This window comes from Larimichthys crocea, chromosome X, assembly GCF_000972845.2.
Source record: "Larimichthys crocea isolate SSNF chromosome X, L_crocea_2.0, whole genome shotgun sequence".
In the NCBI taxonomy this organism is placed as follows: domain Eukaryota; kingdom Metazoa; phylum Chordata; class Actinopteri; family Sciaenidae; genus Larimichthys; species Larimichthys crocea.
Genome location: NC_040020.1, coordinates 8695897 through 8719000, shown reverse-complemented (window position 1 = coordinate 8719000; position 23104 = coordinate 8695897). Strand labels below are relative to the sequence as shown.

At 46.1% G+C, this 23104-nt stretch overlaps 3 protein-coding genes across 16 annotated transcripts in view; 1 reads left to right on the top strand and 2 right to left on the bottom strand.

Moving 5' to 3' along the window:
* The first annotated feature begins 965 nt into the window (after positions 1–965).
* On the top strand, positions 966–3314 carry hmox1b (heme oxygenase 1b). Its single transcript, XM_010740578.3, has 6 exons — positions 966–1599; positions 1691–1738; positions 1938–2049; positions 2134–2349; positions 2591–2863; positions 2957–3314. The coding sequence occupies exons 2-6, from the start codon at positions 1698–1700 to the stop codon at positions 3131–3133; spliced, it is 819 nt and encodes a 272-aa protein (XP_010738880.3). The 5' UTR covers positions 966–1599; positions 1691–1697; the 3' UTR covers positions 3134–3314.
* Positions 3315–5315: 2001 nt separating this feature from the next.
* rnf11a (ring finger protein 11a) lies at positions 5316–8822 on the bottom strand. The gene is made up of 3 exons (XM_027283646.1): positions 8395–8822; positions 5884–6056; positions 5316–5782 (listed from the first exon to the last, which is right to left on the bottom strand). The coding sequence occupies exons 1-3, from the start codon at positions 8491–8493 to the stop codon at positions 5611–5613; spliced, it is 444 nt and encodes a 147-aa protein (XP_027139447.1). The 5' UTR covers positions 8494–8822; the 3' UTR covers positions 5316–5610.
* A 1341-nt stretch (positions 8823–10163) lies between these two features.
* Positions 10164–23104, bottom strand: part of nfixa (nuclear factor I/Xa) — a 104789-nt gene continuing 91848 nt past the window's right edge. For 8 of the 14 annotated variants that reach the window (XM_019274240.2, XM_019274238.2, XM_019274236.2 and 5 more), the window contains 4 exons: positions 22000–22169; positions 20524–20671; positions 18150–18238; positions 10164–15158 (listed from right to left, as the gene is read on the bottom strand). In XM_019274240.2, coding sequence (XP_019129785.2) covers positions 15144–15158; positions 18150–18238; positions 20524–20671; positions 22000–22169 — 422 coding nt within the window. In that variant the 3' untranslated portion in view covers positions 10164–15143. The remainder of the gene's footprint in view (positions 15159–18149; positions 18239–20523; positions 20672–21999; positions 22170–23104) is intronic. The other 6 variants (XM_027283634.1, XM_019274239.2, XM_019274242.2 and 3 more) reach the window with 2 other exon arrangements.

Below are 23104 nucleotides of genomic sequence, written 5' to 3'. Positions count from 1 at the left end.
AAAGCAAAAAACCCGGGTAATTTTCGATACCGCTCATTAAGTTAGCGGAGCGGGCGCCCCGATAGCGGGGTGTTGACAAGGCAGAGGGGGGCGTTGGACAGACCGACGGGGGCGCACGCATCCAGGGGCGCACGGGCGGCCGTTAGGGCGCACGAGAAAATGTTCGCCTCGGGGGGTGGGTTCGCCCAGGGCGCAATTGTGGCCAGGACCGGCGCTGGGTGCAGCACAGTGGCGGTGGTGGTGCAGCGTGGTCGTGGTGGTGGTGCAGTGTGGTGGTCGTGGTGGTGGTGCAGCACGGTGGGTGTTGCAGCGTGGTCGTGGTGGTGGTGCAGCACGGTGGTGGTGGTGGTGCAGCGTGGTCGTGGTGGTGGTGCAGCACGGTGGTGGTGGTGGTGGTGCAGCGTGGTTGTGGTGGTGGTGCAGCGTGGTTGTGGTGGTGGTGCAGCGTGGTGGTGGTGGTGCGTCGTGGTGGTGGTGGTGCAGCACAGTGGTGGTGTTGGTGGTGCACGGTCGCCTTCGAACTCGGCTGGTTTTTGCATGTTCTGTCTGGGTGCTCCGGCAAGACATGAACCTTAACAGGTGAATTGGTGACTCTAAATCGTCCGTAGGTGTCTCTGTGTGTCCTGTGATGACCTGGTCCAGGTGGTGTACCCCGCCTCTCACCTTAAAGTCAGCTGGGATAGGCTCCAGCTCCACCGTGACCCTGATGAGGATAAACGGATCCTTGTATGTTCTCCAACAACAACAAGCCTCATGTGACCTCTGAGCTGAAGTGTCTCTTCATGGCTGACGCACCATCCTCCTCCTCCACCAGGACATCGGGGACATGAACACCATCCACCACCAACCACACTCTGCATGAAGACCGTGCAGATCATCTCTGAGCTTCTTCTTCAAGTCTGATCTTATGATGATTTGAATTTAAAGAATATCTAAACGAGCAGCTGAACTTTGTCTGATTCTGTTTTGACCTGCACAACTAAACCTGAAACTTAAAACTTCAGGAATCCAGAACGGTTGCTCAACTTGTTTATGTCCCAGATAACCTGATCTGAACTGATCTGAACTGATACAGTGGTGTGACTGTTTGCTTTATTCATGCAGCGTTAGTCACTGTGTCTACACTTCCTCCCTCCTCCGGCTCCAGAACCTCACAGTCATGTTTAGAGCCGGCTCCTCCTCTCCGCCTGCTTCGACTCTGGAATTTCAAAGTTGCCGTGTCATGTTTTAGCCGTCCTCCCTCCTCCTCCTCCTCCTGGTTTTCCAGGGCAGTGCTGAAACTTCCTGACTCACGTTAAACTCCTGTAGTCCCTCCTCTCATAACTATCCAGGCCGTCCTCAGAGTTGCTGCATCATGTTTAAGCCTCAGTCACCTCCTCCTTTTTTTTGTTCTCTCTGCTGAAGTTGCCAGATCATGTTTTCGCCGAGGCTTTGTGGTGCCAAGTTCCTGTTTTGAGTCAGCTGCCGTGGGGAGGAGGAGACAGAGGAGCGGCCTGTATAAAAAGGAGAAGAACAGCTGGAAGCACAAACTGTGCTGAACTTCCAGAGCAGACTGAACATCGAGCGAGCCGCCGAAGCCACAGAACTTCATCCTAACTGGTGAGTAACACACACATCTCTGATTTTTAAGTTTTGGTAATCAGGTCCTATAAAAACAACTTTTCTGACTTTGTCTTTAATTGTTTTTCAGGACCACAATGGAGACAGAGAAGAAGACCTCACAGCAGATGACTGACACGTAAGAATGACCTGCTGTGATTATTTATTTTGCATTTCATGTCTGTGCAGTGAAAGATTCCTCCTAAAATAATAAACTGAGTCAGGACGATCACATGTGCGTCTGTGCTGCAGCATCTATAAGTCGGTCTGTGCTCCATGAATGTTCGTATTTGTTCCTGACTTCATGCGTACCCCTCTTCTGTTCTCTTTTGTCGCAGGGATCTGTCGGAGCAAATCAAAAAGGTGACGAAGGACAGTCACGTCAGGGCGGAGAACACGGAGCTGATGCTGAGCTTCCAGCGGGGTCGGGTCACCCTGCAGCAGTATAAGGTGAGCAGCGCCGCCCGACACGCTTTGAATCTGTTTGACGTTACCCAACAGCACCTCTGACCACCAGCACCTTCTCCTCCTCAGCTCCTCCTGTGCTCGCTGTACGAGATCTACCAGGCTCTGGAGGAAGAGCTGGACAGGAACTCCAACCACCCTGGTGTCGCACCCATTTACTTCCCGGCTGAACTTGCCAGGCTGGAGGCCATCGAGAAGGACCTGGAGTACTTCTACGGACAGGACTGGAGAGAGAAGATCGTCGTCCCCGCGGCCACTAAAAGATACAGCCACAGACTCAGACAAGTATGTTTTCACTGAGTTAGACAAATATTACACAATTTCTCAGAGGGAAGGGAATCGAGAACTGGTTTTATTTGTCTCTGTGTTTTTTTAGCGATGTCAGCATGTTTTTGCAAAACAGTCAAACTCATGAAACAAGAAGGAGCGGTCCAAAGCGTGGCTTCATGTCTGTAGAAGGATTGCATGAATGTATTCGACACACTGCTACTGTTTGATACTAAAACAAAACTTCTTTTTTTTCCAGATCGGTAAAGAAAACCCTGAATTTCTGGTGGCCCACGCGTACACCCGGTACCTCGGCGATCTGTCCGGAGGGCAGGTCCTGAGTCGAATCGCCCAGAAGTCCATGGGGCTGAAGGGCAGCGAGGGTCTGTCGTTCTTCGCCTTCCCCGGCGTGACCAGCCCCAACCTGTTCAAACAGCTGTATCGCAGCCGGATGAACAGCGTGGAGCTGACGGAGGAGGAGAGGAACGGCGTGCTGGAAGAGGCCGTCCGAGCCTTCGAGCTCAACATTCAGGTAACGGCACTCTGACTGACTTTGCTCTTGTGATTGTGTTTTCTTTCTTTTTTTTAAGCCTGAAGCAGCTGACAGATGTTTTCTGTGTTTCAGGTATTTGATGATTTACAGAAGATGTTGAACGTCACTGACAACAAGTCGCAGAACCGTTCACTGACACACTCGATGCCGGTCCAAACGCTCCAGATCAAAACGACGCCGCTGCTCCGGATGCTCCTGGGACTGTTGGTGGCCGTGGCCACAGTCAGCGTGGGACTCTACGCTTTCTAGAGAAGATGCAGCTGTAAATAATTAGAAGATATTGTTAGATATTTGTACTGTACTTCAACTGATCATGCATTACTGTGTAAATAATTTCCTCTCACGCTGTTCTTCAGTGTGTGTTAAAGTGCAATATGTCGTAATACTGTGAATATTTGACCTTTTTAATAAAACCCTCTGTCCAACGAGAGCGAGCTCTTTCTCGTGCTTCACGCTGCTCACGCACGCTGTTTCCTTGTAATGGGTACGACACCGCTGATGTTCTGGGTCCAGCTGGATGACATTTGCATTAATGTTCTGGCACCGGACCACGGGCCTGCTGTTCATTTGGCCCTCGGCCTTCTGATGGTTCCTGGAAAAAAAAAAAACTCTGGGAAAGATTCCCATTTCATTAACGAACACGGTTTCTGGTAAAGCAGCGACAACACGCAGAATTATTTCCTCTCTCTCCTCGTCAGGAACATTCTCTGATGAGCGCCGCCGCTAATGATTATTTACTTTATTGATTGATCTCTTAATCTAAATGGAACACTACACCAGTCGACCATAACATCATGATGATGATCATCGCCTCCGGTGGGATAGATCAGGCTCAAAGTGACTTTGACAAGAACCAAACTGTGATGGTGAGGCGACTGGGTCAGAACTTCTCCAAACCTGCAGAGGTCAGTACTGATCAAAAGCGATCCAAGGGCGACTGAGGCTTCAACAGACGAGCTACCGAAGCCCAAACATGCTGGTTCTGATAGAAAGGTGTCAGAACACACAGTCCATGACTGTCTGTCAGGGTGTCTGTGAGCATCAGAACTGGACCACTGAAGGTGGTCTGGGCAGATGGATCAGGTTTTCTTTCACAAACACACCTGGTCCTCCATGGCAAGACGGAGGCAGTGTGATGCTTTGAGGAACACGAAACTCGGTCCAATCGAGCATCGGGTGGTTCTGATCCATGGAGTCCACGGACTGTTTGGACCTACACACCATCAGTCACTAAACAGTGTTTCAGCTGTTGTATCCCGTCGTAATCAATGTATGTCAGCTGTCATATAAGATAAAGAGAGCACACATCACACCTGTGTAAAATTTGGTATCCACCTTTATTGTGAATGATTTTTCCTAAAACGTGTGCAGCGGAGGCACGCGTCATAAATTAAAAACACAGAATGATTGTATGAACAGCAGCCAGAGGAAAACATCTGGCTTCATCGCAGGCCTGACACAGATCAGTGTGCTGGTGTCTGTCTCCCCCTAGAGGACAACTAAAAGAAAACCACGGCATGTCAGAAAATGATTGTACTTCACAGGAACCGGCTACGCTCGAGCTCAGAAAGGCACAGCAGCCTGAGCGGATCAGAACAGAACAGTCCTCTCTACAGTCAGAACACATTCAGAACCGCTTCTCTCAGACCCAGGAGCTGCAAATGCATCAACACGAAACAAAACGGAACAGGAGAGGAAAAAACTACGACAAGGTGTTACTTCAACATGCAGATCTCCACACACACACACACACACACACACACACACACACACACACACACACACACCATCAAAACTAACACTCAAGCTACAGAGTGCAGGTGAGGCGTATCCCAAGGTGCTTTGAGGGGGATTGCACAGCATATGTTGTCTTTGTAAATCTCACTGACAGTAAACACACACACACACACACACACACACACACACACACACACAGGAACTGACTTTCAAAATAAAACGCAAGACAAAGCAGAGGAGAGGGTACACACACACACACACACACACACACACACACACACACACACACACACACACACACACACACACACGAACTGACTTTCAAAATAAAACTCAAGGCAAAGCAGAGGAGAGGATCCACGCTCATGAAAGCAGCTTCTACAGTACGAACAACGAGACTCTAACGGACGATCATGTGACCTCATATCTTTGTTCACAAATCGGATTTTTCTGTTTTGATGATTGCATATCAGTAAGGAGGCCTGTGGTGTGTGTGTGTGTGTGTGTGTGTGACGTTAAAGGCCACGTGTTCTTCATGTTTTCACGTGTCTGACAGGATCTGTCTCCTGCACGTTCACCAGTCATAGAACATATTGCACAGCTTAAAAAAAGGGGAAGTTACATCGGTGACATGCGTCTAATGAACACACACAAATCAGAAATCAAATCCACTGCCAGCCGTGTGAAAGTGAGAGTAATGTTTTGTAATGTTTTGTAATGTTTTGTAATGTTTTGTAATGTTTTGCTACAGCTCCAGATTCTTCATCTAGCGTGTTTTGGCACATCGTCCTACTGAAAAAGGCAAAAGAGTTTCAGAAGCCCTAACGGTGCATCTCAGATCTACTGCACAGGCTGAAACATCTGCCACACTCCAAACATCTGCACAACGCCACATCATCTCGGCTACCGGTCTGAACAGCGTCGGACAGTTTGGGCTAAAGAAAAGGTTACGCTGAGGCGGGGAGCAGCCGGCACCGTCACGGGGCCGCTCAGGCGGTTTCGTAAGACGACAGCAGGGCCGCGTCCACCGGCTCCATGCAGGAGGGGCAGGTGAAGGAGCGCATCAGCCAGGGGTCGATGCAGTCCACGTGGTAGATGTGAAGGCAGGGCAGGAACCGGATGGGGTCGCTGTACTCGAAGTCCATCATGCAGATCACACACCTGAAGCAGAGACAGACACAGAGACAGGAAGTCATTCATGTCATTCACTAAAACGAACCTAAAACAGTCCACGTGACGAGTTTCGCCTCGTTCAGACTCACTCTTTCACTTTCTTGTCAGAGGGGTCGGAGCCCGGGTCGAAGATGCCTCTGGGCAGGTGCTGGATGAGCCCGATCCGCTGGGCGATGCGGACCTGCTCCTCCTCGGTCAGCTGGCAGGCCAGACGACTCTCGCCGGGGGTGGGATGGTACACGGGCAGCGGCTGGGTGCGCTCCTGGAAACAGAAAACAACCTGAGACTTCAGACATGTCAGCGTTACCAGAAATCTGCATAGAAATTAAATATAGAACTGTGGGAGCCATGAAGGCAGATGTGATGTGTACATAGATCATGTTGTACTTTATATTTGGATTATTTTGTTCTTGTTATTCTTGATATCACAGTAACTGGAGAGTTAGATTAGATTAAATATACTTTATTCATCCCACCACGGGGAAATGTACTTGTTACAGCAGCGGAGGAAAGTGTAGCATACACTATATCTATACCTCGCTATAACGCGGTTCAGCTTTCGCGGTCTCGCTGTTTCGCAGATTTTTTGTGTAATTTTGCTTTTTTTTTTTACAGCGTACTGTACAGTATGAACGAGCATTGTGTTCTGCGTCCTGGTTGGCTAAGGGAGTACTGTACAAAATGCGGTGCCAGGACAAAGAGAAACTGTGAAATACTGGTAATAATTCCTTATGGGTCAAACCTCGTAGATTGATCATTAAAATTAAATTTGTTAAAAATGTTTGGGCTTGAAATCAGGTTTTGATCTTTGGTTTCATTTACTGATACAGTATTGTACTTATTTTTGTTAAATCTGCGAAAGTTTGAACTTTGAGAGTTTAAATAAGAGAAATGTGAGAAAATGTTAATGCCTGTCTGAGAAAAGTGTATAAAAGTGTGTGGTTAGGGGGTTTTACGGCCTTAAAACATGGATAATAATTAAAAATAAAGCTGATTACTCCGCAGATTTCGTCTATTGCGGGTTATTTTTAGAACGTATTACCACTGTACATCTATAACCTACAATAAACACGAAAAACCTTCAAAACAGACAAGTACTGAGGATAAAAGTGGCATGATATATAAAAAGAGTATTGTAATGTAAAGTGACCATGATACAAATAATAACTGTAAGGTATAAATGAAACTAGAAAATTTCTGCAGAAATGTTGAGAGTGACGAGTGGGGGGGTCTGTCTTCAAAAAGCACAACTCAAAAATTCATTTTTAACATGTTTATATTTATTTTGAAGGGACTCTTATTTTGAAAACAGCCCAGGTGCTCCCTGCTCCTCTACTCAAAATAACATGGGAGTCTATGAGGCTGTGGAAGGGTGCTGTCGACGAGTCTTTGTGTTTGAGGCCCAAAGTATAAATGTGACAGCTTCAACTGTGTTATCACTGCGACGGCCTCGAATCTTCCTACATTTTTATATTTGAACCATGTCTGTAGTCGGGTATTTGAGGCTACAATAGTCGAATACGTTTTATTTTTTCACTGATCTTTTTTCTCTGCTCATCACTCACTCGAGCAGACGCAATACACACCCATTATAAACGCAGAATTTGAGTAAAAACCTGCTCAACTTTAAGCCTTGATAGTTTAAAAACGGTAAAAGCGATGAGTGAAGTGAATCCCCGAAGAGAAGGCAAGTGTACCTACGTTTTAAAGTTTAAATGAAGTCTCTCGGTGAAAGTATGCCAGAGCAGTTTATTGTTAAAAATTTATTGACGCTTGGAGAATTAGAGACACTCTCAAAGTTCATCAGAAGTGCCTGAGTCGGTCTCACACTCTGCCCAACTCGACTTTAAACCCCAAGATAACACCACAAATAACTTTCATTAGATGTTTTTTCGGGCTTTTCCCATTCGTTCCTATGAGAATAAATTCGCGAAAACTGCGAAAAATCTCTCATAGGGAACGAATGGCGAATCTCTTTTGATCTCTCGTTTTGATATATAATTTGTCAGGGTCTTCTCGCCGCTGTGGGCCGCATTAATCTGTGGAAAATGAATAATAAGAAAACTAAGAAGAGACACGCAGAACATTAAAAGCTGCCTCGTGTCGTGAATATTTTAACTTAATGTTTCCGCCCATATTCCTGCGACCCAGTTACTGCGATATCAAAAATAACAAAACAAATATAAAGAACAACACGATCTAATGAAAGTATCTGTGGGGTTATCTTGGGGTTTAAAGTCGAGTCGACTCAGGCACTTCTGATGAACTCTGAGAGTGTCTCTAATTCTCCAAGCTTCAATAAATAAAACAGCATCAGAGGCTCCTGACCTTTGACCTTTGACCTCAGCAGTTTGTCCACAACATGTTGGACGGTCTGATGTCCTGCAGTGAGACACACTGTGAGACTCTTTAGAGTGACACAGGTTCGAGACCCTGAGCTGCTGCTACATGAGGCAGCCTGGTGTTATGATGGAGGCGCCTCCACCCTCAGACAGCCTGAGTCCGCCCCTGCTCGCAGGTGTCAGCTGGATGGACTGTAATAATGTGTGTGTGTGTGTGTGTGGACAGGTGGCGCAGGTGACGGTGTCGGGGCAGCTCACCTGGTACGGGGGCGGAGGCTCTCCGGGCAGGCTGCCGCCCTCGGACTCGTTCAGCAGCGACAGGTCGTCCGAACCTTGAGAAAACAGACAGTTCCCCATCGAACCGAGCCCAGCATGAGAGAGACAGCTGGGAGACGGAGACAGGTGACAGGTGACGGAGACAGGTGACGGAGACAGGTGGAGCTGAAGCTAACGAGGCTAGCTGACCCGCCGTTAGCTTAGCACGCTGCTAACTGTCAGTCTGACGTCATTCCGCGAGACAGAGAGACAGCGCGCGCGACTGGAAGTGTCTCTGCTGACGTCACTGGAGCTCAGCGCGTGTGGTCCGACAGGTGATGACGTCGACTTTTAACGTCACGAGCTGGTTTCTGTGTGTTTACAAGAAAACACGGAGCGGAACTACGTCACACAAGACTTCCGGTTTTAAAGTATTTGGATATTTCAGAATAAAAGCCTCCGCTTTTATTTTGAAATTTTCTGAATACTTATTAATAATAGATAATAATTATAATAAAGACAATGAATCATAATAATAAACTATAATAATAAAGTATTCAGACATTTCAGAATAAAAGCCTCTGCTTTTATTTTGAAATGTCTGAATACTTAGTGTAATAATATAAAAAATAGTATTGAGTAATGAAAATCCGCTGCTTATTATTTGAAATGTTCTGGATACATACTACTATTATCTGTATTATTATTATTAATTAGTTCTTTATTATATTAAGACAAGAAAATATACAACCTATAATAACTAAAATGTATTCAGACATTTCGATAAAAGCCGCGCTTTATCGGAAATGTCGATACTTATAATAATAAAGATAATAAATAATAAAAGGGACAATAATAATAAAGATATTGAATACTTATTAGTAATAAGAATATTAATCATAAACTGTTTATCTCGATTAAATCTATGAGAACATTAGATGATAACGTCTACGAAGGTATTGTATATATATTAAGATTTATTTTTATTGATATATTTATTTTTATATATTATCTGTACATAGTATTTTAATGTTGGTTTTCAGCTGTGTGTATGTTTATCTGTGTATGCACACTGAGTGCAACATGAAACCGGAGTCAAACTCCAATAAACGTGATTCTGCTTCAGCTCCAGTGTTCCAGAGTATTTATACAAAATTCTGCAGCACAACATAAAATATATATCATGAGAAGTAGTGTTGGAATATCCTGCTGAAATATGAACTTCCAACAGAGACTCAGGTCTAAAGGTCGGACTTCTTCATCATTAAAGAACAAATGTCGAAGTATTACCCCTGTACTTTACAGTCAGTCATCTGTGCAGACATTATACATGTACACACGACCTGACAGACTGAGGATGAAGTACTAATACTATTATTATTATTTTTACAGAATGGCCGATCTTTAGGTGCCTTTTGTTCTTTCATGGATGTTGCATACAGGTTGCATCTGCTCACACTTGCTATTTTGAGTCCCGTTCAACTATGGCTAAATTCACCCGAGTACTCATAACGATCAAAAAGACACTTCTGGAGAAGAAGAACAATTTCACACTTTCAAATAAAGACTGGCGTTCTGTTTGTAGAAAGAAAGACATGGCACGGCGAGACGTTACAGTCAAGAACATCCTTTTTATTCAATCAGGTGCTGCTCTTCTCAAACTGTGTTTTTCTTCTTATGGAAAAGAAACTGTAATTAACACATGCATTTCACCTAGAGCTCTGGGGGTGTTCTCACAAAGAAGTGGTGCTGCACTGAGGGCGAAGACAGAGGCGTATGAAGAGCTGGGGGTCAGGGGGCCTAAAAGGGTGCTGCCTATTACACCAATAACCATACACGCTTAAGATAAAGAACAAAATGAACAACAGAACAAAGACACGGAGCGGTCCAGCATGAGGTGGTCAGAGGAGAAAAATGGAGGGATTTCCCTGAATCTTCAAAAATCTGAGAGATCAGGTTCATGCTGGCTTTTTATCGATCTGGTTGGTGTTGTAAATGGCTAATACTGCTGAGGGTTTCCCTGTGCGAAACCCACCACGAACAATAATACTTCACTTTGAAAGATTGGTTTGAATGGATGTGGGATTTGTCCTGGAAATGCAAACCCCCCTCTTTCATCCTCGTGCAGGACAAGTCCGGTGATAAGGTGCTTGTAGCTTTCATTTACAGTCAAAGGCAACCTCGAAGAGAGCCTGAACGACAGCATACCCTGATAGCAAAAAAAGGAAATCCAAATTAAAAGGAAACTAAATAAAAATAGGGGGGTAAAACAAAGCCAATAAATAGCTAAAACAAAAGAGCAAACTCTTATCCTAGTCGAAGCAGCCCCTTTTTTTTCTCCAACATCCCAAAGCAGTTCATTCAGCCCTCTCGACCCCGTAAAACCTCTTCAACCCGAACCCCTTGAACCCCTGTCGTCCCTTCCTAAAACCCACCCGGGGACACCCCCAAAAGCCCGTCAGCGTAAAATTTGTTCACTTACATTAGCTGTTTGAATGGAGAAGCTGAAGAAGATGGGTAATGGTAATACAATGTGAAGCATACAGACAAGAATAACATGTGAGCTAACTGCATTCTGCTCAGACAAAAGTTTTTCGGCAATTTTTTTTTTTTTTGTCTCCCCCTCCCCTCGCACGCCCTCGGCCAAACAGCAGCTGAGAGGACGAGGGGGAGAGAGAGAGAGAGAGAGAGAGAGAGGGAGAGAGACGGAGAGTGACGGACACACAGTTACAGACTACTCCAGTGTCTAAGAGAAAACAGACAGTGGAGACAGAGGGGAAGAAAAAAGCAAAGAGCTGAACGAGAACAAGTTTTTTTGCCTTTTCAAAAAAGTTTTTTTTTGTCATCATTTATCAATAAAAAGTAAAGAACTAATTCACACCAGTTTCCTTTTGTACTATATATATATACATATATGCATATGTGTATATATATATATACGGCTTTGAAAAGGAAGAGAGGATATAGGGGAGGTACAATGGAGGGGATTCATTTTCGAAGAAGGCGGAGGGGAAATAAAAGTTGCCCCCCGAGCGCGGGAGGGCGGCGACCCTTTTCCTTCGCCTTCCCCCCCTCTCGCGGCACTCAGGGGCGACCTGCTACCTCGAGCCAATTCGAGAAAAAAAAAAAAAAAAAAAGGGGGTCGATCTGGATTACAAAATGGAGTCTGTGAACAAAAGGCACTTTTAAGGGACAACCTTTAACTGCTGGGAAACTATACACTACAGCACAAGCACTATAAGAGTCATTTACAGAGGAGGAGGAGGAGGAGGAGGAGGAGAGGGGGAGGTGGATCAGGGGAGAGGCTCACCTTGTTGCCTGTTTCAGATTTTTTTGATTTGAAGCTACTTTTTTTGATTTTTTTTGCCCCTTTCTTTGCGCTCTGTGCAGGAGACAGAAGGTCTAAATACTCTTTTCCGTCAAACACAACCTGCTGAGTTTGATCGAGAAACACATCGAGATGATGATGATGGGTAGAAAAGATCTGCTGGATTTCGTGAAGCTTCCCCCGCAGAACAGGGAGGAACGTTTATGCCAATGATTTTTAAAAAAAATGAATTCAATCGGGAGGGTTTGTTTGTTTTTGTCTTTTGGTGTTGCTGGTGAGTTTCAGGCAGTGCACGGGTAACGTGATCTCCACAGTATAGATCTGATTTGTGTTTTCTTTCTAAAGGTTGAACCAAAATGCCTTTTGTGTCACAACCTTAAGGAACAGGAACCTCTCCCCCCACTCGATACAAATAGAAGAAGAATAAAAATAGAGAGGAATAATGCTGCTTCCTAAATGGTTTGTTATTTTTGTTCATTACCATTCATTTACAATATTTCTGAATGTACTTTATAGTGTTAAAGCACCAGGTTTCATCTGATGATAGAGAATTTTTTTCTCAACTTGTGTAGAATTTTTTTTTTCCTTCAGCCCTCCCACATTTTTATAAACAACTGATTACACATAAAACATTAAAAAAGAGACAAAAGGAAATAAAAACAAATACCCCCAACTTACAAAGACTAGGATTTTTCATGGCCCTCTAAGTTTAGAGTCCCGGAGCTTATGGACTTGAAACAAATACATTTTTTTTCTCTTTTCTCGTAGCTTTCTTAAAAATCTCTAACAGACAAACACAATGATCTACCCAATGCATTGCACGTGGCTCAATCGACACATATTTTTCAATAATAATACTTTCCATCAAAAAACAAACACTTTTTTTTTTCTCTTCAAACCTACTGTCGATTTTTGTGACATGTTCATATCTAGGTATTATAATGCTGCGCTGCAGATGGCGATGGCGTATGTGTGTGTGTGTGTGTGTGTGTCGTTTTTTTACTGGTAACAGTAAGGTGATGTTACTGGAAAACGAGGTGTTTGTGGGGGAGTGGAGGGAGGGATTGATTGGAGTGGAGGGATGGGGGGGGGGGCGGAGGTGAGAGTTCAGAAAATAACTAGACTGCCAACCAGCTCATGTAGTAAAAGTTAAAAAGGAGCATATATCATAAATATATATGTATAAGATCTCTCTCTCTCTGTCTTTACAAAAAAAAAAACAACAACAAAAGTTTGCAGTCCTCTATAAAGATCTGTCCTCGGCCAATAGTGTCCACATGCACCAACGCTACCATTCCCTGGAGCTGCAGCTTATATGTGGGAAGAGAACCTGAAGTCAAGTTTATTACTAATTGCATGAAGGGAATACAGAGGCACTTTCATATATTGTTATAGTCTTGATATATGTTTTTTTTTTTTTAGTACACAGAGCTAATGTTACTAGAGAGGCTGAGAACGTGTGAGCGCCTCAGCCTCGCTTACTATCCCTGCAAAACAGAACCAACAGCTAGGCAGTCCAGTTATTTTGTGAGGTCGGCTTTTGTTGGATTGTGTCATGATGAAAATAATAATAATAATAGTAGCAAATAGCAAATTTCAGATGTGAACATTTACATAGAAAAAAAAAATCTCAAATTAAAAAGACAAATCTTAAGTGATGAATGAAAAACCATTAACAAAGGCAGTTTGGAGAACCAAATATAAAGGCTTCCCTTTATTCTTTTATGTCAGGTTGTTGGTGGTGTTAGTGTGCATTTCATATATATGTACGTGTGTGTGTGTGTGTGTGTGTGTGTGTGTAGTCCTCTGGGGTTTCCTGTGACTGGACTAAAAAGGGGGGTACAGGGTGAAGCAATGCAAGGGATGCATGTGATGAGCTGTTGTTACCGTGCTGTCCATACGTGAGAGATTTGAGAAACTGCTCTGAGCGTGATACTTAAACGTGTTACTGCAAACTAAAGGAGAAAAAATGTGTTATGGCATGCAAGAGAAGTTTTTTTTTAAAACAATCCAAGTGTGACAAAAAACCAAAACCAAATCTGGCAAAAAAAAAAAAAAAGAAAGAAGGAAATCGCAAGAGAACACCTACAAACAAAATGAAAGCGAATAATATGAAGCTGCGGCTGCGTGTGCTGTCCTGTAAATTAAATTCTATGAATAATAACAAGATGATATAATGAGTGGTTGTGTGACAGACTGTTCTGGAGACGATGGTCTGCATGTGCTGTATGCAAGCGTGTGTTTGTGTGTGTGAACATGCTGCGTATGTGTGTGTGCACTGTGTGTTTCGAGGGCCGAGACCTGAAACACGTTCGCGCGGACGCATCCCCTCCCCTCCGCGACGACAGCCAGCCTCGACTCGCTTCTCTCAAACGCTCATCTGACCGTCTCTGTGCAATACTGTCCATCCCTTATTAAAAATTAATAGTGCATAGGTGAGGGGACGAACGAGCACGTGTAGAGTTAGTGTTATGACTGTCTGTCGTGTGTTCACTTCGCTTTTGCACTCGCCTCATGGCTATCACTCCTTCTCTTCCCTCCCACAGCAGGACGCCCTGATCCTTTGACAGGTAAACAAAGACCAGCCACTTAGTGCATATATGTCACACCATCACATGGTGTCACTTTGATTGGCCAATCAGAAATGAAAAAGAGGCTCAGGGCTGAGTGAATGAAGCGGCGAGAGTGTGGCGACGCGCAGAGGGGGCGTGCGGCTGCGGCGTTTTCGCGGTCTGGACCCTGCATGTGTGATGAGGTGCGGGGACGGGGCGGGGTGAGGATGGGGGTCAGGTGGGACCATGCACCTGGAGGAGAGGTACGTGGGAAAATACGCAGATATGGAGGGGGGGCGACCTTTTTCAACTTGCACTTCACCGTTTACCACTACTCTTTTTTTTGTTTTTTGCTTCTTTTTTTGTTTTGGATCTCCCAGCCAATGCATGGAGTTTCATTGTGGAGACAACAAAATGAAAAATAAAATCATAAAAAAATGAAACAACAAATGTAGAATTGGTCATTTGTCAGGGCGCCATATTGTGTTTCCTTTCTGACATTTCACGGTGTGTGTGTGTGTGAGACAGTTCCTCCTCCTGATCGCATTCTGAGTCTGTCCACTCAATCTCATCGAAGCCTCCTGCATGAAGGGGGACCAACGCTCCTGTTCGAATTCTGCTGGATTGGGAGTCCTCTCGTGGGTCGGGCGGTGTTGTAGTTGGTGGTTGTTGTGGTGGTGGTGGTGGTGGTGGTGGTAGGGGGGGTTTGGGTTCTGTAGTAGTACTTTGAATAGTGTTGGCGAGAGAGAAAGACCTTTTTTTTTTTTTTAGTGTCAGCAGTCTGTTCTTAATCAGCGGTGATGTGTTTGTTTTTCAAAAAATTTTCCCAATTTTCATGACACAATTTTAGCTCTTGGTTCAGAGAGGCCTTGTCAGAGGAACCAGGACTGTGGAGGAGAAGAGAGAAGACAGGGTGAGTGTTTAAACATCAAACACACACACACACACACACACACACACACACACACACACACACACACACACACAGACAGTATGGTGTGAGGTTGGTGAGGTTAACGCCTCCACCAGAGGACCACAAGATAAATCATGTGGACAGGAAACACACATTAACACACCTGCTACTTAAAATGACTCCAGGCAGATTTCTGAATAATTTGATCAGTTAAGACCTCGAAGAACAAAGAAATAAATAACATGGACTGGTGGTTTGTGTTTGTACAGACAAACCTTCGTCCACTAGGTGGCCCCCTTCCACTCCTTTTCCCCTCATTCCCAGTATCTGCTGAGCTCAGCTGTCCCACACACTGTTGAAAAAGTTACTGCCTGGACTTCACCGCTCGCTGTGTTTAAGAGGGCTGACTCCGCTTGTTAAAAAACACTCGGGTTATTTGGGCGCAGCACACACAGCTCGGCTGTAACTGCTCCGTCATGCTCTGCCAGTCCACGCATGTAAAGCGATCCTCCTAATATGTCTCTGCTCCGTGGGCCCTGAGTGGTCTCAGGCTACACTGTAAAGCTATTGAGGGCAGATAGTCCGGGGATCCGGTTTCTGGGTTTGATAAGAGGGCAGAGTGGAGGCTTTGGCACAGGCCGGGCTGACATTCCACAGGGCGGCTCGGCCCGGATGGATCACCCCACCTTTAATGTCCACCCCCTCCGCCCGAGAAAGGCAGCTTCAACCCCCCTCCATCTATCCTCCCTCCTTCCTACCCATGATTCTTTGGTGTTTGCAGATAACTCCTCCTTCCTGGCTCCGACTTCCCCTTAGCCCCCTTCCCTTTTCTTTTCCTCTCCCTCTCTCACTCCGGCTCTCGCCAGTGTAATCCTTGGCAGTGGAAAGTGACCCCCTCTCTCAACCTCCACCACCCCCCCCTCTCTTCAAGTCCAAGTTCAACTGCCTATGACATCATGTCTGGTTGCTGCGGGCAACCAGACAGCCGGGACGTGACTGTGGAGTGCAGCGAGCTTCGACTAACTCCCGCTCTCTCTTTTCCCTCCGTTTCTCTCGGTCCCTCCTCCTGCACGGCCGAGGTCTCGCCACCAGAGAGCTCCTCAGACCAGCTTTTCTCTGCTTCTCGTCTCCACGACAGCAGCAGTGGGAAGACTCTCTCTCCTCTCTGTCTTGGCTAGTTGGCTAGCAGGCGGCGAGGCGGGCTGGCAGGGCCATCGTCTGAACCTCTCCATATGCCAGAGAACAGCAGGATAGGCAGAGACCTCGGTTACTCACTCTGGCTGGGGTTGTTGCTGACCTACTAGGCTCGGCTAACTGGGAGCAGTCGAGACCGGCGGCCAGGTTCTCGCTGTGTGCGCCGTAAATCCGGCAGAAACGTTCAAAGTGGACATTTTTCAATAATGTTTGATAAGCAATAGCAGGAGATAATAAGCGTTGGGAACAGATGTAAGCTGTTGTAAAAGCCCTGTTGTTTTTTTTTAGGAGAGAAAATGAGGGGCAAGAGTTTTGGCACGGAGCTCAAGTGTATCTGCGTGTATATGCATACGCGCTCACACACACACACACACACACACACACACACACACACAGATTTGGACGGTGTTTGGATGTCCCCTCAGTGCCAGGGCTACATCTGTGGGAGAGTGGTGCAGGTGGGGAGCTCGAAAATACTAGAGGGAGCAGCAGGAGGAGAGAGAAGGAAAGAGAGAGGGAGAGGGAGAGAGAGGGTGGGCTGCTGATGCATGAGAGGAGTGTGAGGGTGAGGCGAGGAGGAGGAGGAGGAGGAGAAGGAGGAGGAGGGAGAGCCGAGCAGCCGAGCAGAGCTGTGCAGAGGAGGAGGAATGCAGATTGTTTCCATGTGTGGGGAGGACAGGAGAGCCGAGTTGGCTGCAGGCAGGTGCGGTTAGCCCCTAATGAGAAAAGTTGTGTTGGTGATGGAGGAGGCCCAAGACGCTGCAGCCCAGTGGCAGAGCGCAGCCAAAGCTGAAACCACAATGTAGTTCACTACTGGCCTCACACGCTGCACTAATACACACTGTGGGGCCGAGCGGAGATAAATCAACACTGCTGGAGCTGAAACTAACTGGCACTGCTTACATTCACTGTGGGGAAACTACTGTGGTACAGACACTGTAAACCAATACTGAAACTAAAGGCCTTGATACACGGGCGATGCTTTTTGTCAGCGTAGGTGGGCGAGTCTGCAAAAAGTACGGATGGACAACATCTTGTCAGCGTGACATATGTGTGTGTAATGTTCCTCTGCAGGCGTTTTAAAGGCGGCCGTGTTCCACGAGTTTTTAAAATCTAGATTTTAGAAAAACATTACGTTTATTCTCGACCATCTCGAGGTCCACTCTGCCGGCTTCTCCGCGGCTTTCAACCACATCACCCGACACGCCCCGTTAACGGACGGAGTTTGCTCAGTTTTCATGGATTCTGGAGTCTGCTGACATGTGAGCTTAACATCTCCTCTATCTCCGCTACCGAGATCACATGTCAGCAGATCTGTCTCCATTAAAACTGAGCTTAGCTTGCTTGATGAAGACGGTGCGGTTGGAAGCTCTGGAAAAATGTGTAAACTGACCATGAGATGGGATTTTATGGTCAGAACGAGGCAAAAAAAAAAAATGATGCTGCTTACACAAAATGTTCAAACTGTTGATCGACACTGGCTGAATCACTGAGTGTAGAAGAGTTTGCCAATGCACAGCCATTGTCTGAGCACTGCCTCTGTATCACGGCCTTCGCTCCGGATGACATGCTTGTCCTCTTAAACTCCAAGATGCCTGCAGTAACATTTTACTGTGAAGTATCATCTACGTGCAGCAATGTGCAGAGTCAGGCTCGCAGCGGGTGATGAGGAACGAGGAAGAAAAAGACATAAAACAAGAGGAGGAGGAGGAGGAGGAGGGAGAGGTGGATGGGTGGATGTTAATTAAATGAAGGGAGGTTGGCGGGGTACCTGAGTCTGCTGGGGGATATTCAGAAAGTTGTCCCGTGTTCCGATGCCGACAAACCGGTTGGGAGCTGTGGAGCCTGGCGTGGAGTATGCTACAAACAGAGAGAGACAAGTGTGTACATGCTTTTACACACACACACATACACACTCCGAGCTCATAGCAGAGTTTGATGCTCTCGTTATGTTTTAACAGAACGTTAAACTAACGCTACAACTCACTGTCGGATGAGTTAGCGGGGAGAAGACAGTGAGGGTCAGGGATACTGATGCCCTATTAGTCACACGGATGATTTATTCACTTTGTGGGCAGCGTCATTGTTATTTTCACTTCACTTAACCGTTTAATCTGTGGTTGACGAGGGGATGTACAGCCTGTAATGATTAGCGCTGACATGAAGAAGCTACTTCCCCCCAAAAATGTGGCTGTGCTGTTAGTCACAGACGCTCCTCAGCAGCCCCTGGCCTCCGTAATGAGAGAAAAAAACCACTGAGGATCCACTGTGGACTTTAATAACAGGGTGACCGATGGAGGAACTGCATTCATCACCAGTGGTAACCGATGCTCCGCTTAAGAGGAGCGTCTCAGCTTCAAAAGTGACACCACCGAGTGATGCCACAGGATCAAATTTAGGGCAGTTGTGCTCACTGGACTCCAACATGGCAGCTGAGTAGAACTTTTTTTTGTTGTTGTCGTTGTTGTTGTTGCTGTGCATGACTTGGTTCAGGTTGAGGGGGATGGGGGGGATGTGTGGGGGTGACAGTGACAGGGCTGGAAACTGATGCATGAGTGAGGGTGAGTGTGTACCATATGCATGTGTGTGTGTGTGTGCATGTGTGTGTGCATGTGTGTGTGTGACTGTAATTACGAGACAAAAAGTAGAGGGCGTTTCATAAAAAACAAAAACAAAAAAAAAACAAAAACAGTGATAACAGTCACCGGAATGAGAAAAGAGACGGATATTTATTTATATAGATGTTCATATAAATAAATAATAAAGTGACACGTTAATCTGAGAGAGTTGGAAGGAGGAGGAGGAGGAGGAGGAAAGGTTGATAGGACAGGAAGAGGAGAGGAAAAAGTCAAAACAAAAAAAGGAGGAGAAGGTGCCCCCGGTTGCTCCGTCCAGTGCCCCCCTCGTGGTGTGCCTCTCCCCGTGGCCCGACTCTCGTACCGCACCTGTCTGGAGGTGGAACCAACCAAAGCCTCACCGCTCCCTGAAGACACTCCTCTCTCTCCCGCTCCCCCAGTATATATATATTTATATATATAGAGCGAGCACTAATTAGACTTTATCATTCATGTTTAGAGAGATTTGGGTTGTTCTTGTTCAGACTGTGATTTCCATGTTTTTTGTTGTTCTCAATTTTTAATTGTTGTGAGATTTGTGTGAAGGTGGCGAGGGGATTGGGTGGGTAAAGTGGGGCATGATGTTTCTTTCTTTTTTTTTTTTTTTTTTTTGGAGTCCACGCCAACTGCCCTAATTTTGTTCCCTTAAAAAGAAAAAAGAGAGAAATAAAGGAATAATAATAAATAAAAAAAGAAACAAAGAAAGGAGGATGTGAGGATATATCAAATAAAGAAAAAGAAATGAGAGAAAGGGGGTAGATTGTATTGCCGCTGTCACAGACAGACATGCAAAGTTTGCGTTGATCAAAGGTTTTGCAGCTACAGAGGCATCGTGCACAGGGCCCTGCTCTGCTCTGCATACCCCCCCCGAAAAACTACAAAACACATCAAAAAGAAGGGAGAGAGACTACACTGCCTCTTGTGGTGCTTGCAGGAAACCGAACACCAGAGAGAAAAAAGAAAGAGAGAGAGAGAGAGAGAGTGAATAAAAGGGTTTTGAGGGTGGAGGAAAGAAGGAGAAGAAGAAGAAGCGAAGGCTTTGCAAAGACACGGAGAGAGAAAGGAAGACTTCAGATCAGGAGATACAGAAGAGCTTCAAAAAGGATCTCTGGTTTGGCAAAGGCGTGGCTTCTGCCTCGACAGGATTGGATCTTGCTCGTACGGTACAGTACGGTACAGTTCATAAGGTGATGGATGAAACAGGAGTGAAGCTCCCGGGGCTGCTGAGTGTTTGACTGTAACCTTACTGGAAACAGACGGTTAGCTGAATTAGGACAAACTACAGCGGTAGTCATTGTAGAAGTCCCAGGCCTGCGCTGCACATAAATGCTGGGACGTCTATGATGGCTACGCCTGCTCTAGCTCTAGAAAAACTTGATTGCTTGGAACAAAGGACAAATGATCTGCCAGCTAAGAGCTAACCAACTTACATCGATCCGGACTGGTGTCTACGAGAAGTCTGTGGGGGAGACTCGGGGCAGTAATGTTGGGGTTTGTGGAGGAGGGGAGTGGGAGTTGGGAGTGACTTACACGGAGATGCGGGTGAGCTGAGTCCGCCGTCAGTGGGCGTGCTGATGATTTTAGAGTCGGGCATGGGGAGGGGCACAGGGCGCGCCACCGGGGGTGGCGGAGGCAGCAGGAAGGAGCCCGGCATTTTGCTCTGGCCACCTCCATTAGGCTGCAGACGGACCATACAGACAGGGTGAGCGGGACACACCCCGAGAAGAATATACAGTGCACAGGGAGCCACACACACACACACACACACACACACACACACACACACACACACAGGTCAGGGTAAGACACTCATATATAGACAATATGGACACGTAGGCTAATATCTCACACACACACACACACACACACACACACACTGCTTGCACACGGGGACAAAAGAGGTCACTCACATTTAAAAAAAAATAAAATAAACAAAAATATGAGACAGTCTGGGCAAAAATAGTGAGGTGAATAAGAAGTGGAAAAATTATGGACACTGTCGACACACAAGGGGGGAAAGAAAAGTGGACTCGTCCACAGAAAGTTATTCATTTAAACAAAGACGGGAAATCAGCAATGAGAAAAAAGTGTGTGTGTGTGTGTGTGTGTGTGTGTGTGTGTGTGTGTGTCACATGAGACTGTGTGTTTAGCGTGTGGAGTGATGAGAACAAAGGATAACAGGACATGAAGAAGGGCTCAATAAGTCACAAGGCCAAGTTTACAGTAGAGGTTTACAGCAGCCTGCACCTTCATCAACGTGTCCGCATGTGTTCAGTCGGCTGAAGTTTGGATGTTTGGGGAGTTATTTAGGGTTGTAAAGGGGGCACCTGCCCTCCCCGCACTGATGGTTCACTGATTTAGACCCACGACACTTCAAAAAAGGCTCAACGATGTCCCAGAAACCCCCTCTGTGCCCCACTTAGCTTCCACGGTGTGTTTTAATTAAACTGTTCTTCGACTCCCATCGGCACTCACATACATTTGCACTGATGGATATGATTACAGGTTGCCGTGCAGACATATCTTTGCTCATGAGGGCTCGTTAAATGAGGAGTCTGCGTCAGGTTCCCTCCATGAGAACCAAACAGTGTTAAATCTAGACGTGTCCACACACCGGCCTCTCCAGACTTTTGCAGCCTTGCTTCCCCTGTCGTAAATCCACTCCAGCCTCACTCAGGTCACACCTGCTCTCTAACCTGTCCTGAGAGACCCCCCCCCAGCCTGAGCAGAACTGTAGGAGACGTTTACATGTTGAACTTGTGATGAGTCAAACGTGGTTTGGCTCCTTCCTCTGAGTTTCTTTTGTTTTAGCACATCTGGCTGCCTCCTCCTGCTGATGCATTTGACCTAAAGACATTTTCCTCCTCCTCCCTGTTCCTTCACGGCATGAGTTCTTTTTTGCAGGGTCAATGCTCACCTGTACATCTAAGATAAAGATATGATTTTACGTCTTTCTGTTTCTTGCACTGTTCCCTCTCCTTCCTCTGCACACACAGACACACTTACCTGTGCGCTGGGCTGTCCTGTGCCGTCGGTGCACACGAACTGCACGAACTCCTTAAGCGGGTCCTGGTGGTGATGGTAGCGTATGGTGGGGTGGGTGAAGTACGGGCTGGACTGCTGGATGATGGAGGAGGAAGGGAAGTGCAGGGCTGAAGCTGAGGCACGGGGACTCCCTGAGGAGAGAAGGGCGAAAAAAGGAGACAGGAATGGGGAAAAGAAAGGATGAAGAGGAACGTGAAGAGAGGCCAAAAGTGGGAAAATACAGTGAGACTCATTTTATTACACAGATGTTAAGCTCACACAACACTGAGGTATTCAGTACATTAACATGCACACCTGACAGTATATAAGACATGCATATGTTCTGACTAAGCACCAACACGTTGCCGTTTCAGCCCATTATTGTCATAACACAGAAAATAGCTGTGACGTTCTCTTGTGGTTGACTGACTGAAGCTGTTTCTGCTTACAAATGACTGGCATTATCCCCGGCTATTGGGAAACATCTGGTCCCATTCATTTTATAAATCAGCCCACTAGATTTTTCTGTACCTCTGGTAAGCCTGGCATCACCGCACACACACACACACACTTTCAGAGTCCCGTACACGCTGGAGTGTGTTACAATATTTTCTGCCTTCTGCTCCCCTCTCGGTTTCTTTTTTCAAGTAAACACACACACACATGTATACACACACACACACACACAAACCACTTGGGTATGACAGAGCCACACACACACACACACACACTGGGTTTTTCCACTTTTGTTTTATTGCTTGTCGGTGATGTGTAATCAATCAGCAGCATATCCTCGCTGTGCGGTTCTGCCCAGTAGTTTGAAGCTTGAGAGAGAATCTCCCCTCCGCTCCCAACCGACCACAAAACGCCTCCCGGAGACATTAGTCAGCCAGCCAGTCAGCCAACCACACACACACACACACACACATGCATACACAAGGCTCCACTGTCTGTCTGTCTTCTGCTGAGATTCTATGGCTTTGGCAATTTGGCACACTGAACTAAAGAGGCAAGCTGCTAGGTGAGGGGAGCCTGGCGAACAAGCATCTGTGATTGTGTCTGTCACCTACTATCTCTTGTGTATACT

Excerpts from the sequence above, each read along its gene's own strand:
- hmox1b (XM_010740578.3), top strand. The coding sequence starts at position 1,698 with ATGGAGACAGAGAAGAAGACCTCACAGCAGATGACTGACAC. Across the intron at positions 2,050-2,133 it reads TCACCCTGCAGCAGTATAAG|CTCCTCCTGTGCTCGCTGTA; the intron begins GTGAGCAGCGCC and ends TCTCCTCCTCAG. Across the intron at positions 2,864-2,956 it reads CCTTCGAGCTCAACATTCAG|GTATTTGATGATTTACAGAA; the intron begins GTAACGGCACTC and ends TCTGTGTTTCAG.
- rnf11a (XM_027283646.1), bottom strand. The coding sequence starts at position 8,493 with ATGGGGAACTGTCTGTTTTCTCAAGGTTCGGACGACCTGTCGCTGCTG. Across the intron at positions 6,057-8,394 it reads AGCCTCCGCCCCCGTACCAG|GAGCGCACCCAGCCGCTGCC; the intron begins GTGAGCTGCCCC and ends TTCTGTTTCCAG. Across the intron at positions 5,783-5,883 it reads TCTGACAAGAAAGTGAAAGA|GTGTGTGATCTGCATGATGG; the intron begins GTGAGTCTGAAC and ends TCTCTGCTTCAG.